The sequence below is a fragment of the Sus scrofa genome, chromosome 13 (genome assembly GCF_054392235.1).
Source record: "Sus scrofa isolate SSC_HxYL_T2T_F1_AM1 chromosome 13, Sscrofa_HxYL_maternal_Yorkshire_Landrace_v2.0, whole genome shotgun sequence".
Taxonomy (NCBI): Eukaryota; Metazoa; Chordata; class Mammalia; order Artiodactyla; family Suidae; genus Sus; species Sus scrofa.
Window position 1 is genome coordinate 49715078 of NC_139395.1, and position 13139 is coordinate 49728216.

The 13139-nt window shown below is 40.9% G+C and overlaps 1 protein-coding gene across 35 annotated transcripts in view; it reads right to left on the bottom strand.

The window, feature by feature from the left end:
• Positions 1–13139, bottom strand: part of NEK4 (NIMA related kinase 4) — a 63172-nt gene that overhangs the window by 22723 nt on the left and 27310 nt on the right. For 30 of the 35 annotated variants that reach the window (XR_014823217.1, XM_084988538.1, XM_084988548.1 and 27 more), the window contains 6 exons: positions 8600–8754; positions 5438–5579; positions 2516–2923; positions 1850–1999; positions 870–1019; positions 337–403 (listed from right to left, as the gene is read on the bottom strand). Coding sequence is in view for 34 of the 35 variants with exons in the window: in XM_084988538.1 (XP_084844664.1) it covers positions 337–403; positions 870–1019; positions 1850–1999; positions 2516–2923; positions 5438–5579; positions 8600–8754 (1072 nt within the window). In the remaining variant the exon portion in view is untranslated. The remainder of the gene's footprint in view (positions 1–336; positions 404–869; positions 1020–1849; positions 2000–2515; positions 2924–5437; positions 5580–8599; positions 8755–13139) is intronic. The other 5 variants (XM_084988553.1, XM_021068945.2, XM_084988544.1 and 2 more) reach the window with 1 other exon arrangement.

A 13139-nucleotide genomic window follows, 5' to 3' on the forward strand; every position in this document is an offset into this window, starting at 1 on the left:
AGAGAGAGCACTTCTTTGACCAACAGACTCTGAACATGGAAACAGATTAAACACTCACCAGGCTTATTTCCTGTCTGAGATCTCCCAGGAGTTACTGCCATTCAAAGCCTTCTTGCTCTCTTTTTAGTATCCTGTTCCTTTAATAATACAAGTTCCAGATCCAACACTATGCTGATTTTGTTTTAAAGGCTTGACAAGGAAATTTCAAAAATTCTTCCAAATTAGTTTCCCAAATAGATTACTGATGCTCAAAATTCTTAACAATCAGTACCAATGTTATGTCCAAGAACTATATCAACAAGCTCCAAAAAGATGAAGGAAAGAGAACAACTTTACCTGAGGGGAAGATCTCTTCCTGTGACTGCTTTAGTCGCCTCCTCTCTCTTGCTGATAATGGTCGGTCCTTTTAAAAAAGTCACAGTTACTTCCATTTCTACTCACTAGTCTTGTAACACTTACAATACATGATGTGTCATCTAACATCACAGGCAAAGGCCTTACACAGGCCTTTAAAGAACTGGCCATTTGAAACCAGTTCACATCAGAGTTATAACTACTAGCTAGGATGATCACAGTACTCATTGCTAGAAGAACTCACTTTTGGAAGGGCATATGGGAAATTTTATATTTCCTATATTCGGCATCCACTTGGTCTCCTTAATTAACTGGAAGTGACCAACCCTGGAACCAAAAGAATCTATCCATTTCAAACAAAGCTTCTGTTGAGAACCACAAATTTGTGCTTTCCAGTGTTTGGCAAAAAGCAGGGCTAAGATGTTTTCATATAAAACTTCACAATATATGCAGGATTTTACAATCAAAAAGCTTTATAATAAAGTTTTAAAAAAATCCAACAGACTCACACAAACCTTTGATGACGATATGACACTGCTCCCTGAACTGCTTACAGATCCAGTGACCACTTTACTTTGGTTTTCAGCATTATTCTGTGTTGATGTGACATCCATTTTTCCAATAGTGGGAAGAGAAGGCAAAAGACAGGGAGGAGTCTCTTGGAACTTAAATAATTAGAAAAAGAGGGAGATGATCAGTTGCATGTATATCCACTTCCAAAGATTCCTCATCGGGAAATCGATGTATTTGTTAGTGATTCACTCCCAAAAACTGCAAAATACTGCTTTTGGGGGAAGAAACTCTGGCAGAAGTGAATAACATTTAAGAAGCTTATACAGGAGTTCCCATTGTGGCTCAGTGGTTAACAAATTCTACTAGGAACCATGAGGTTGCGGGTTCGATCCCTGGCCTTGCTCAGTGGGTTAAACATCTGGCATTGCCATGAGCTGTGGTGTAGGTTGCAGACACGGCTCGGATCCTGCGTTGCTGTGGCTCTGGAGTAGGCCGGCAGCTATAGCTCCGATTAGACCCCTAGCCTGGGAACCTCAATATGCTGCAGGTGCGGCCCTGGAGAAATACAGAAAGATTAAAAAAATGAAATAAAATAAAATAATCTTATACAGAGGGTGCCTGTGGAAGTTACTTCCAGAAATAAGAGGTTGACACAATCTTATGCAGAAGTAGAGGGAGAAACTGTTCATCAATATGACATAGGAGTTATCAGAGATTTACCTTTGTCAGCCTGTTCCTTTAACTCTCATAATGAGCTGTTCATCTTTGCTGGAGGAGATAACATCCTTATTCTGCTTCTAACTCACTGACATTTGAAAACTAATATATAGCATCTTGCCATTTCTACCCTTCTCCATATGCTTCTTCCATCTGTATGTACTTTTTTGGCAACTGTTAATAATTCTATACAGAAATGGAGCTTCCTACAGTCTATTTCCCAAGCAGCAGCACAACGACTTATTCCAAAGAGATCTCTACTCACCTGTCTCTTTTCCCCACTATGCTCAGTCTGTCCTCTTTTTTTCTGCCGCCGCTGTCGAGACAGGGAAGGCTCAGACCCAGACCTGTATGGCTGTAAACTTGGGTCGATTCTGTCCTGCTTTTCTGTAACACATCCACCAGCAACTTGATCCTTAAAAATAACAAAACGAAACAAACAACATCAACAACAACAAAACAGAATAATGAAAGTCTTTTGAACTTCCAAATGGCCAAACCCTCCAAGTCTACTTTGAAAATTAAAAACGAAAGTTTTCTCAGAATGAATGCTGATTTTCATTGTTAACAGGCAAAGACAAAATGCTGACATCAGTCATCTTTATATTTTGCTTTTTTCTCTTTTCCTCAATAAAAGCAATTATAATTAAATTGCTCCAATTGTTATTAATCTGAAACAACTGATGTTCAATTTAATTTTTCAAAAAATCTCTTTATAACTTGGCAAGTATCCTACACCAGGGCACAGAAGGGATCTAAAAATACCTCAAAAGTCCTCTCCTCTGGTTGGTTATGTTTAAACCATTATACGGGAGTAACTCATTTCCCTAACACTACAACTAAAAGCACAATCAAAGAACACAACCCACATCTTTGTAACCACATTTTCTAGCCTTTTCTCTGAAACCAATGCCTTGTGCATATCACTTACCCAGTCCTTTGGTAAATTTTGGTCTTTGTTTAGGAGCTGCAGAGGCTTCACTGAGACATTCTTTTCTCCAGTAATATTGTCAGAGGACCACGCAGGAAATTGGTTTTCAGACTGAGCACTGGATTTAGTGTTATCCTGCAGCCTCTCCTTCACTTGAGAAATACTACAGTTAACCTGGAGCTCATTAGAGGCATCTAATTGTTTTGGCTGATTCTCTTGAACTAAGCTGTTGTTCACCGAGTTCCTCCTTTCTGCAGGTAAGATGTCAATATTCACTCTACTTATCGTGGCTAGTGATTCTGCAGTATTGCTCATGTCTGGTTTGTAGGTGTGGCCTTTCACACTTGTGGGTGTCTTCAAGGGGCCAGTGACTAAGGGTTTCTCCTGGGACAAACATCTGTCTTCATCCTGAGTGAAAACATGCTTTCAACTTATTATAGCACTCCTTATACTACATTAAAAAATTAACTCAAAATGGAACAACAGGCTCCTTAGGAAGTTACACATGGAATAACCATATGACCCAACAATCCCTCTCCCAGGTATACACTCCAAGAACTGAAAGTAGGAACTCAGATGTTTGTGCTCAAATGTATACAGCAGCATTATTCGCAGTGGCCCAAAGACGGAACTATCCCAAATGACCATTAGCAGATGAATGGAATAACAAAATGTGTTATATAAATACAGTGGAAGGGGAGTTCCCGTCGTGGCTCAGTGGGTAATGAATCCGACTAGGAACCATGAGGTTTCGGGTTCGAACCCTGGCCTTGCTCAGTGGGTTAAGGGTCCAGCGTTGCCATGAGCCATGGTGTAGGTTGCAGACGCAGCTCAGATCCTGCACTGCTATGGTTCTGGTGTAGGCCAGCAGCTACAGCTCCGATTAGACCCCTACCCTGGGAACCTCCATAGGCCGTGGAAGCAGCCCTAGAAAAGGCAAAAAGGCAAAATAAATAAATAAATAAATACAATGGAATATTATAAATCCATAGAAAGAAATGAAGTTATGACATATGCTACAACGTGGATAATCCTGGAAAACTTGCTAAGTGAAATAAGCTAGACACAAAAGGACAAGTGTTATATATAATTCCATTTATACGAGGCACCTAGAGCAGACAAATTCATGAGACAGAAAGTAAATTAGAGATTACCACAGTCTGGGAGTTATTGCTTAACGGGTACAGAGTTTGTTTGACTGATGAACTGGTTTTGGAAGACAAAGTGATGGCTGTACAACAATGTGAATGTAATTAAGGCCACTGAATTATATATTTTTAAAAATATTGTTAAAAATGGCAAATTTTATGTTGCATATATTTTACCATAGTAAAAAATGGTTAATGGATCAATAAACTAAACAGAAAAGCTAAAACTATAAGACACCTAGGAAAAACACAGGCATATATCTTTGTGACCTTGGATTTGGCAAGGGATTCTCAGATATGAGAATGGGCAACGAAAGGAAAAAAAACAGATAAATTAGCCTTCATCAAAATTAAAAACATCCAAGCATACAAGAACATTATCAAGAAAGTGGAAACACACCAACAGAATGAGAGGAAGTATTTGTAAATCATATATCTGATGAGGGTCTAGTATTCATAATACAGAAAGAACTTTTAGAACTCAATGACAAAAAAAAACCAAAAAACCCAAATGAAAAATGGGCAAAGCACTTAACAGATATTCTTCCAACAAAGGCATTCAAATGGCCAAATTCTTTGTTACTAGTCATTAGGGAAATGCAAGTCAAAACTAAAATGAGGAGTTCCCATTGTGGTTCAGCAGATTATTAACCCGACTAATATGCATAAGGATATGGGTTCTACCCCTGGCCTCACTCAGTGGGTTAAGAATCCAGTGTTGCCCTAAGTTGTGGCATAACTCACAGACATGGCTCAGATCCTGCGTTACTATGGCTGTGGTGTAGGCCGGCAGCTGCAGCTCTGATTTGACCCCCAGGCTAGGAACTCCACATGCTGAAGGTGTAGCTCTAAAAAAGCAAAAAAAATAAAATAAAATAAACCAAACAAACAAACAAAAAAACACCCCACACCTAAAATGAGATGCCACATCACATCCACTAGAATGGCTAGAATCAGAAAAAAAACGAAAGTAACAAGAGTTGGTGAAGTTGTGGAGAAATTACAATTCTCAGGGATTGCTTGTAGAAGTGTGAAATGATGGAAAAAGTGTGGTTGTTCCTCAAAAAGTTACCCATTAAATTTTCCTATGACCCAGCAATTCCTCTCCTAGATACCCAAAAGAACTCAAAACAGGTACTCAGACAAATATTATACCCAAATGTTCACAGCAATAGCCAACAGGTGAAAACGACCCAATGAAAGGATAAACAAACTGTGCTGTATACATACAAGACAGTATTTTTTAGACATAAACATAAATATTGATACATGCTTTGTGGATAAACCTCAACAACATGCTAAGTGAAAGAAGCCAGACACAAAAGGTTACATATTATAAGATCCCATTTATATTAGATATGGAGAATAAGCAAACCCATACAAACAGAAAACACAGTGGTTTTCCAGAAAAATGATGGAGAAGGGAATGAGGAGTGATGACTTAATGGGTGTGGGGTTTCCAACTGGGGTGATGAAATGTTTTGGAATGAGATAGACGTAATGATTGCATAAAATAATGGATGCACTTTAAAATGGTTAACTTTATGTTAAATTTGTCAAGTTGTTACAGCACTGACTTCATGAACATTTCAATGGGCCACTGTGAAGAAGTGGGCTAAATTAATCATCCTCTCCAGTATTCCTTCTTTATAATACAACATTAATTATACAACAGAATCACTAGTGAAGCTTAATAATCTCACACAGAATAACTAGCTTAGGTAACCTATCATTTTCAGTTTCTAGAACACATATCCTTTAAAAACAGACATACCATTACATATGTCTTGGAGCCCTCAGAAGAGTGTGGTTGAGGGGTAACTACTTCAGGACTTGATTCGGCCTTTTCCGAAACCACTGTAGCCACAGGCTTGGATTTACAGTCGCTATTTTTAATATTATTTTTGGAGGTTTTTCTTTATGAAGGAGAAAAGAAGAAAAAGTTATTATCAATACAGTGAAGGTTAAAGGTTTCTATATATATGGAGAAATGTGCATACATGTTACACTCCCTTATAAAACTGCTCCATTTATAGAGAACAGTCTTCTAAAAACCAGGGGGCATTCTACAAAACACTTGACCAGTAATCTTCAGAAGCAGTCAAGGTCATGAAAAACAAAGAAAGTGAGAAATTGCCTCATTGCCAAGTTGAAAAGGAGAAATGGGGACTAAATGTAATATTGTATCCCGGATTGGATCCTAAAGCAGAAAAAGGACATTAGCAGAAAAATTGCTGAAAGCCAAATAAAGTCTGGAGTTTAGTCAACATAAGGTACTGTTGTCATCTTCTTAGTTCTGACAAATGTACCATTATAAGATGTTGATAGGAGAAACTGGGCAAAGGTTATAGGGAAACTCTCGGTGCTATCTCTGCAACTTCTCTGTAAAGACATTATTACTCCAAAATTTAAAATCTATGAAAAATTAGGAAGTACTCTTGTGGTGCAGCGGGTTAAGGGTTCAGTGTTGCTGCAGCCGTGGCACAAATCTCAACCGCGGTATAGGTTTGATCACTGGCCCGAGAACTTCCACATGCGACAGTGCAGCCAAAGAAAAAAAAAAATCTAGGAGTTCCCATCATGGCTCAGTGGAAACAAAACTGACTAGCATTCATGAGGATGCAGGTTCAATCCCTGGCCTCATTCAGTGGGTTAAGAATCCGGCATTGCTGTGAGCTGTGGTATAGGTTGCAGATGTAGAATGGATCCTGCGTTGCTACGGCTTTGATGTAGGCCAGCAGCTACACCTCTGATGCAACCCCTAGCCTGGGAACCTCCATATGCTGTGGGTATGGCCCTAAAAAGATTAAAAAAAAAAAAAAAGTCTATGATAAATCGCCTCAAAATTAGAAGTATTAGAATAACTTTCACCTCAAGTTTCATCTTTGCAATAACACCACAATTGCTTGCTTTTGCTTCACCAAGTTTGAGAGTAAAAATGATCGGTATTCTCAGCCTTGACCTGCAAAGTAACTGTATACAGGAATAATATCTCCAGCTGTTTAAATGTGATGTTTTACAACTGAGCTAAACCTCTGGGGAATTCAAGGGCAGCAAGAAGACCAGAGCTGCAGAAGTCCAAATGTCTGTCTGGTGGGAGATTATAGGCAATGCAAACAAAAAGATGATCCTTCTTTATCTGCTGGGGCCTCTAAATAGAGCATGCCTCCCAAATTTAACATGTCAAAAGGCAAAGACTGATATCCTGACTATTTAGTGAATAGGACCAGGATAAGATATTTCTTATCAAAGAAAGAATTCTTTTTTTTTTTTTTTTTTGTCTTTTGTCTTTTCTAGGGCCTCTCCCTCGGCATATGGAGGTTCCCAGGCCAGGGGTTGAATTGGAGCTGTAGCCACCAGCCTACACCAGAGCCACAGCAACACAGGATCGAGCCATGTCTGCAACCTACACCACAGCTCACAGCAATGCCGGATCCTTAACCCACTGGGCAAGGCCAGGGACCAAACCCACAACCTCATGGTTCCTAGTCAGATTCGTTAACCTCTGCGCCACGATGGGAACTCCTCAAAGAAAGAATTCTTAACCCTTTGAGAAGTTACGTGAGTGAAGAGGGAACATTATAAAAGCTCTCTGAAATCTGAATACTTTTTTTTTTTTTTTGCCTTTTTAGAGCCCCACCTGCAGCATATGCAAGTTCCCAGGCTAGGGGTCGAATTGGAGCCATAGTGACCAGCCTACACCACAGTGACAGCAATGCAGAATCCAAGCCACGTTTGTGACCTATACCACCTCACGGCAACGCCTGATCCTTAACCCACTGAGCGAGGCCAGGGATCGAACCTGCGTCCTCATGGATACTAGTCAGATTCGTTTCCTGAATGCTATTTTTTACGGGAACCCCTGAACGTTATCTTTTATTTTATTATTTTTCAAAATTTTTTGGCCCACCCTGCAGTACATGGAGTTCCTGGGCCAGGGATCAGATCTGAACCACAGTTACAATGGATTCTTAACCCACTGTGCTGGGCCGAGGATCAAACCTGTGTCCCAGTGCTTCAGAGATGCCATCAATCCCACTGCACTACAGTGGGAACTCTCGAATACTACTACTATTATTTATTTATTTATTTGCTTTATTAGGGCCTCACCCGAAGCATATGGAAGTTCCCAGACTAGGGGTCAAATCAGAGCTACAGCTTCCAGCCTACATCACAGCCACAGCAATGCGGGATTCCAGCCACGTCTGCAACCTACACCCCAGTTCACAGCCACGCTGGATTCCCAACCCACTGATTGAGGCAAGGGATTGCGCCTGCATCCTCGTGGATACCAGTCAGATTCGTTTCTGCTACGCCACAACAGGAACTTCCCAAATACAATTTTTTAAATGTGACTATTATCTTACATAGTACCTAATATAACAGGCTTCTTAGATAATCTCTGATTTTAATTATGATTTCCAAAATATATGCTTTTTAAAAGAACCATACTCCATATGTCTTGGAAATCTCAGAGGAATGTAAAAGTGGTTTTCCAAATTTAGATTTATGATTTTAGCAATTAAGCAAATTTTGTTCTACTCAGGCAATTCTACTTCATGTTATAAAAAAATTCACAGAGTTCCCATCGTGGCAAAATGGAAATGAATCTGACTAGGAACCATAAGGTTGCAGGTTTGATCCCTGGCCTCACTCAGTGGGTTAAGGATCCAGTGTTGCTGTGAGCTGTGGTATAGGTCACAGATGTAGCTCAGATCCTGCGTGGCTGTGGCTGTGGCTGTGGCTGGCAGCTACAGCTCTGATTCAACCCCTAGCCTGGGAACCTCCATATGCCACAGGTGTGGCCGTAAAAAAGCAAATAAATAAACAAATAAATAAATTCACCATAAATTCTCACACATGAAAATTATAGAAGCCACCCTCTTTTATTCCATCTATATATTTAGCCCAGCTATTTGGAAGGGAAGTATCTTACGCCTTTGTGGCCTCCAAAAACAACGAGATTTGGTGCTTTATGTAAGGCTGCCTCAGGATACTCCTCACAGAAGGTCTTTCTTCAGGCCTTTTGCTCAGCATGGTCCTTATCAGTTCTGCCAGCTCTGGGCTATAATCTTTTGGCATTGGTGGCAGCTACAAAGAGAAATAATATCACAGGTATGACTAATGGTCTTCTGAAGAAAAGAAGGTAGAGGTTTCCCAATATTTATTTAAAATGTTTATCCACGGGAGCATAAAATAACCAGCATATAAATCTACAGGAGGCACACCTGGTGTCCTGATTCTAATATCAAGTTCATAAGATTATAAAAGTATATCCTTCAAACCAGCAGTCCTATTTGAGGACTCTCCCCTTCCTAAATAAGAACATGAGTTCCGGAGTTCCCGTCGTGGCGCAGTGGTTAACGAATCCGACTAGGAACCATGAGGTTGTGGGTTCGGTCCCTGCCCTTGCTCAGTGGGTTAACGATCCGGCGTTGCCGTGAGCTGTGGTGTAGGTTGCAGACGCGGCTCGGATCCCACATTGCTGTGGCTCTGGCGTAGGCCGGTGGCTACAGCTCCGATTCAACCCCTAGCCTGGGAACCTCCATATGCTGCAGGAGCGGCCCAAGAAATAGCAACAACAACAACAAAAGACAAAAAGACAAAAGACAAAAAAAAAAAAAAAAAAAAAAAAAAAAAAAAGAACATGAGTTCCTCAAGATTTACGTACCAGGATATTCACTGCAGTATTGTTCCTGTAGTAGTAAACAAGTGGAAACAACCAAGTGGCCATTCATGGTGTACTTGTGGAATAGAATATAGTACACCCTTCTAAGAAAATACTAGGCAGCCTTTAAAAAAAAATAGAAGATTTGAAGGTACTTACCTGGAACGATGTCCCTTGTATGTAAGTCAGAAAAGCAAGTTGTGGGATCTCCCGTCATGGCTCAGGAGAAACAAATCTGACTAGCATCCATGAGGACGCAGGTTTGATTCCTGGCCTTGCTCAGTGGGTTAGGGATCCAGCCGGCTGTGGTGTAGGTCACAGACGTGGCTTGGATCCTGAATTGCCGTGGCTGTGTTGTAGGCCAGCAGCTACAGCTCTGATTCGACCCCTAGCCTGGGAACCTCCATATGCCGCAAGTGTGGCCCTAAAAAGATAAAAAAAAAAAAAAAAAAAAGCAAGTTGATGTACCATTGTGTATAGCCTGATACCATTTCAGTTACTTTTTAAACATACACACCCAGAGCTATATCTGTATAAAGACAGGGAAAAGCCAGGAATACTATACACCAAACTGTTAGCGGTAGTCATCTCCAGAGGATGGAAATAAATGGAAACAGAGAGGAATTTCACCCCTTTCTTGCTTGATTCTTTAAGTAGTGGATTTATAATCAAATTTTACATTCTGTGTGGGGTTTTTTTGCTGTTGTTTTTTGTTTTGTTTTGTTTTTGCCTTTTTAGGGCTGCACCTGTGGCATATGGAGGTTCCCAGGCTAGGGGTCCAATCAGAGCTGTAGCTGCCAACCTATGCCACAGCCACAGCAATGCAAGATCCGAGCCGCATCTTCGACCTACACCACAGCTCACGGCAACGCCAGATCCCGAACTCACTGAGCGAGGCCAGGGATGGAATCCATCCACCTCATGGACGCTAGCTGGGTTCGTTAACCACTGAGCCATGATGGGAACTCCTGTTCTGTTTTTATCTTTCATCAAGAAGGTTCCCAGGCGAAGGGTCGAATCAGAGCGCATCTTCGACCTACACCACAGCCACAGCAACGCAGGTTCCAAGCCAGGTCTGTGACTCAAAACACAGCCCACGTAAACGCCAGATCCTGAACCCACTGAGCGAGGCCAGGGATCAAACCTGTGTCCTCATGGATGACAATCAGATTCATTTCTGCTGAGCCATGATAGGAACTCCTTGTGTGTGCATGTGTTTTGTTTTTAATTTATTTTTTTGTCTTTTTAGGGCCGCACCTGTGGCATATGGAAGGTCCCAGGCTAGGAGTCAAACAGGAGCTGTAGCTGCTGGCCTACACCACAGCCATAGCAACAACGGTTCCAAGCTGTGTCTGTGAGCTACACCACAGCTCATGGAAACACCAGATCCTTAACCCACTGAGTGAGGCCAGGGATCGAACCTGCATTCTCATGGATACTAGTCAGGTTCGTTACTACTGGGCCATGACAGGAACTCCCCTTGTTTTTTAATATTTCTCAAAATTAAAAACTTAAATGAGTCCTGGTATAATATTAAAATCAGTAGGTGGCTTATAGTCTTAAAATTCAATGGTGTGTGGGGGCCTTATACTTCAGGGGGAAACTAGCCTCATGAAATTGATATATAATGTTGATCATTTTAGCATCTATTATACACAATGCTTTCTGCAATTTTTTTTTTTAAATGGCTGCACCCAAGGCATATGGAAGTTCCTGGGCCAGGGACTGAATCTGAGCCACAGGTGCAACCTACACCAGATCCTTTAACCATCTGTACAAGGCTAGGGATCAAACCCTCAGCTCTGCAGCAACTTGAGCTGCTGCAGTGGGATGCTAAACCCATTGCACCACAGCAAGAACTCTGCTTTCTGCAATTTTAAACTGGTTACTAGTGATTATGAGGATTATCAAAGGAGCAACAAGTGGACTCATTTTAAATGGGGCTCATTCAGGAGTTCCCATTGGGGCTCAGTGGGTTAAGAACCTGATTAGTATCCATGAGGATGTGGGTTTGATCCCTGGCCTTGCTCAGTGGGTTAAGGATCCAGTGTTGCTGCAAGCTGTGGTGTAGGTCACAGCTGTGGCTTGGATTCCACATTGTTGTAGCTGTGCAGTAGACTAGCAGCTGTGGCTCCAATTCTACCCCTAGCCTCGGAACTTTCATATGCCACAGGTGTGGCTGCTAAAAAAAAAAGGGGGGGGGGCTCATTTAACCATAAGCTTATTAGAAGCTACCAACAGCCTCTAGGGGCATCTTCCCTAGAGGTAGTGGCTACAACGTAGTGGTTTTCAAGAAGTCAATTCTTCAGAGCCATTAAACCAATTTATTAATTAACATTAAGAAACAATCCTGGTGGAACCAGGCTTCCTGGATTCAGATTATACTACAAAGCTACAGTCATCAAAACAGTATGGTACTAGAGTTCTCTTGTGGCAGAGAGGGTTAAGTGTTGTCACTACATCAGCTTGGGTCACTGCCGTAGTTCAGGTTCAATCCTTGGCCTGGGAACTTTCACATGCCACATGTGGCCCCCCAAAATAAACGAATAAATAAAGAGGCCATTGATTGTGCCTCATGAAAAACAGTATGCTATTGGCACAAAAACAGACATATAGATCAGTGGAGCAGGACAGAAAACCCAGAAATAAACCCACACACATATGGTCACATACGAAAAAGGAAGAAAGAATATACATTGGAGAAAAAACAGTCTCTTCAATAAGTAGTGCTGTGAAAACTGGACAGCAACATGTAAAAGAATGAAATTACAACACTCTCTAACACCATACACAAAAATACACTCAAAATGTATTAAAGACATAAATGTTAGACCAGATACTATAAAACTCCTAGAGGAAAACATAGTCAGGACACTCTCAGACATAAATCATAGTGGTATCTTTTTTGATCCACCTCCTAGAGTAATGAAAATAAAAACGAATGGGACCAAATTAAACGTAAAAGCTTTTGGGAGCTCCTGTTGTGGCACAGAGGAAATGAATCTGACTAGTATCCATGAGGATGGGGGTTCGATCCCTGGCCTCACTCAGTGGGTCAGGCATTGCCATGAGCTGTGGTGTAGGTCGCCGACTCCGATGGGAACTGGTTATCCCGGGAACTGCCATATGCCTTGAGTGTGGCCCTGAAAAGAAGAAAAAAAAAAAAAAAAGCTTTTGCACAGGAAAGGAAACCATGAACAAAATGAAAAGACAACCCACTGAATGGGAAAAAAATCTTTTCCAACAAAGTGACCATCAACGGATTAATCTCCAAAATATACAAACATCTCATACAGCTTTATATTAAAAAAAAAAAACAAGCAACAAGCAGACCAATTAAAAAATGGTCAGATGATCTAAACAGATATTTCTCCAAAGAAGACAGACAGATGGCCAAAAAGCAAATGAAAAGATGCTCAACATCACTAATTATTAGAGAAATGCAAATCAAAACTACAATGAGATATCACCTCATACCAGTCAGAACAGCCATCATCAAAGTCTACAAACAATAAATGCTGGAGAAGCTGTGGAGAAAAGCAAACCCTCCTAAACTATTGGTGGGAATGTAAGCTGGTGCAACCACTATGGACAACAGTATGCAGGTTCCTTAAAAAATTAAGTATAGAACTACCATATGATCTAGCAATCCCACTTGTGGGCTTATATCTGGAGAAAACCATAAATTGAAAAGATACATGCATCCAAGTGTCCACTGCAGCACTATTTACAACAGCCAAGACATGGAAGCAAGCTGAATGTCCATCAACAGAGGACCGGATAAAGAAGATGTGTGTGTATATATATA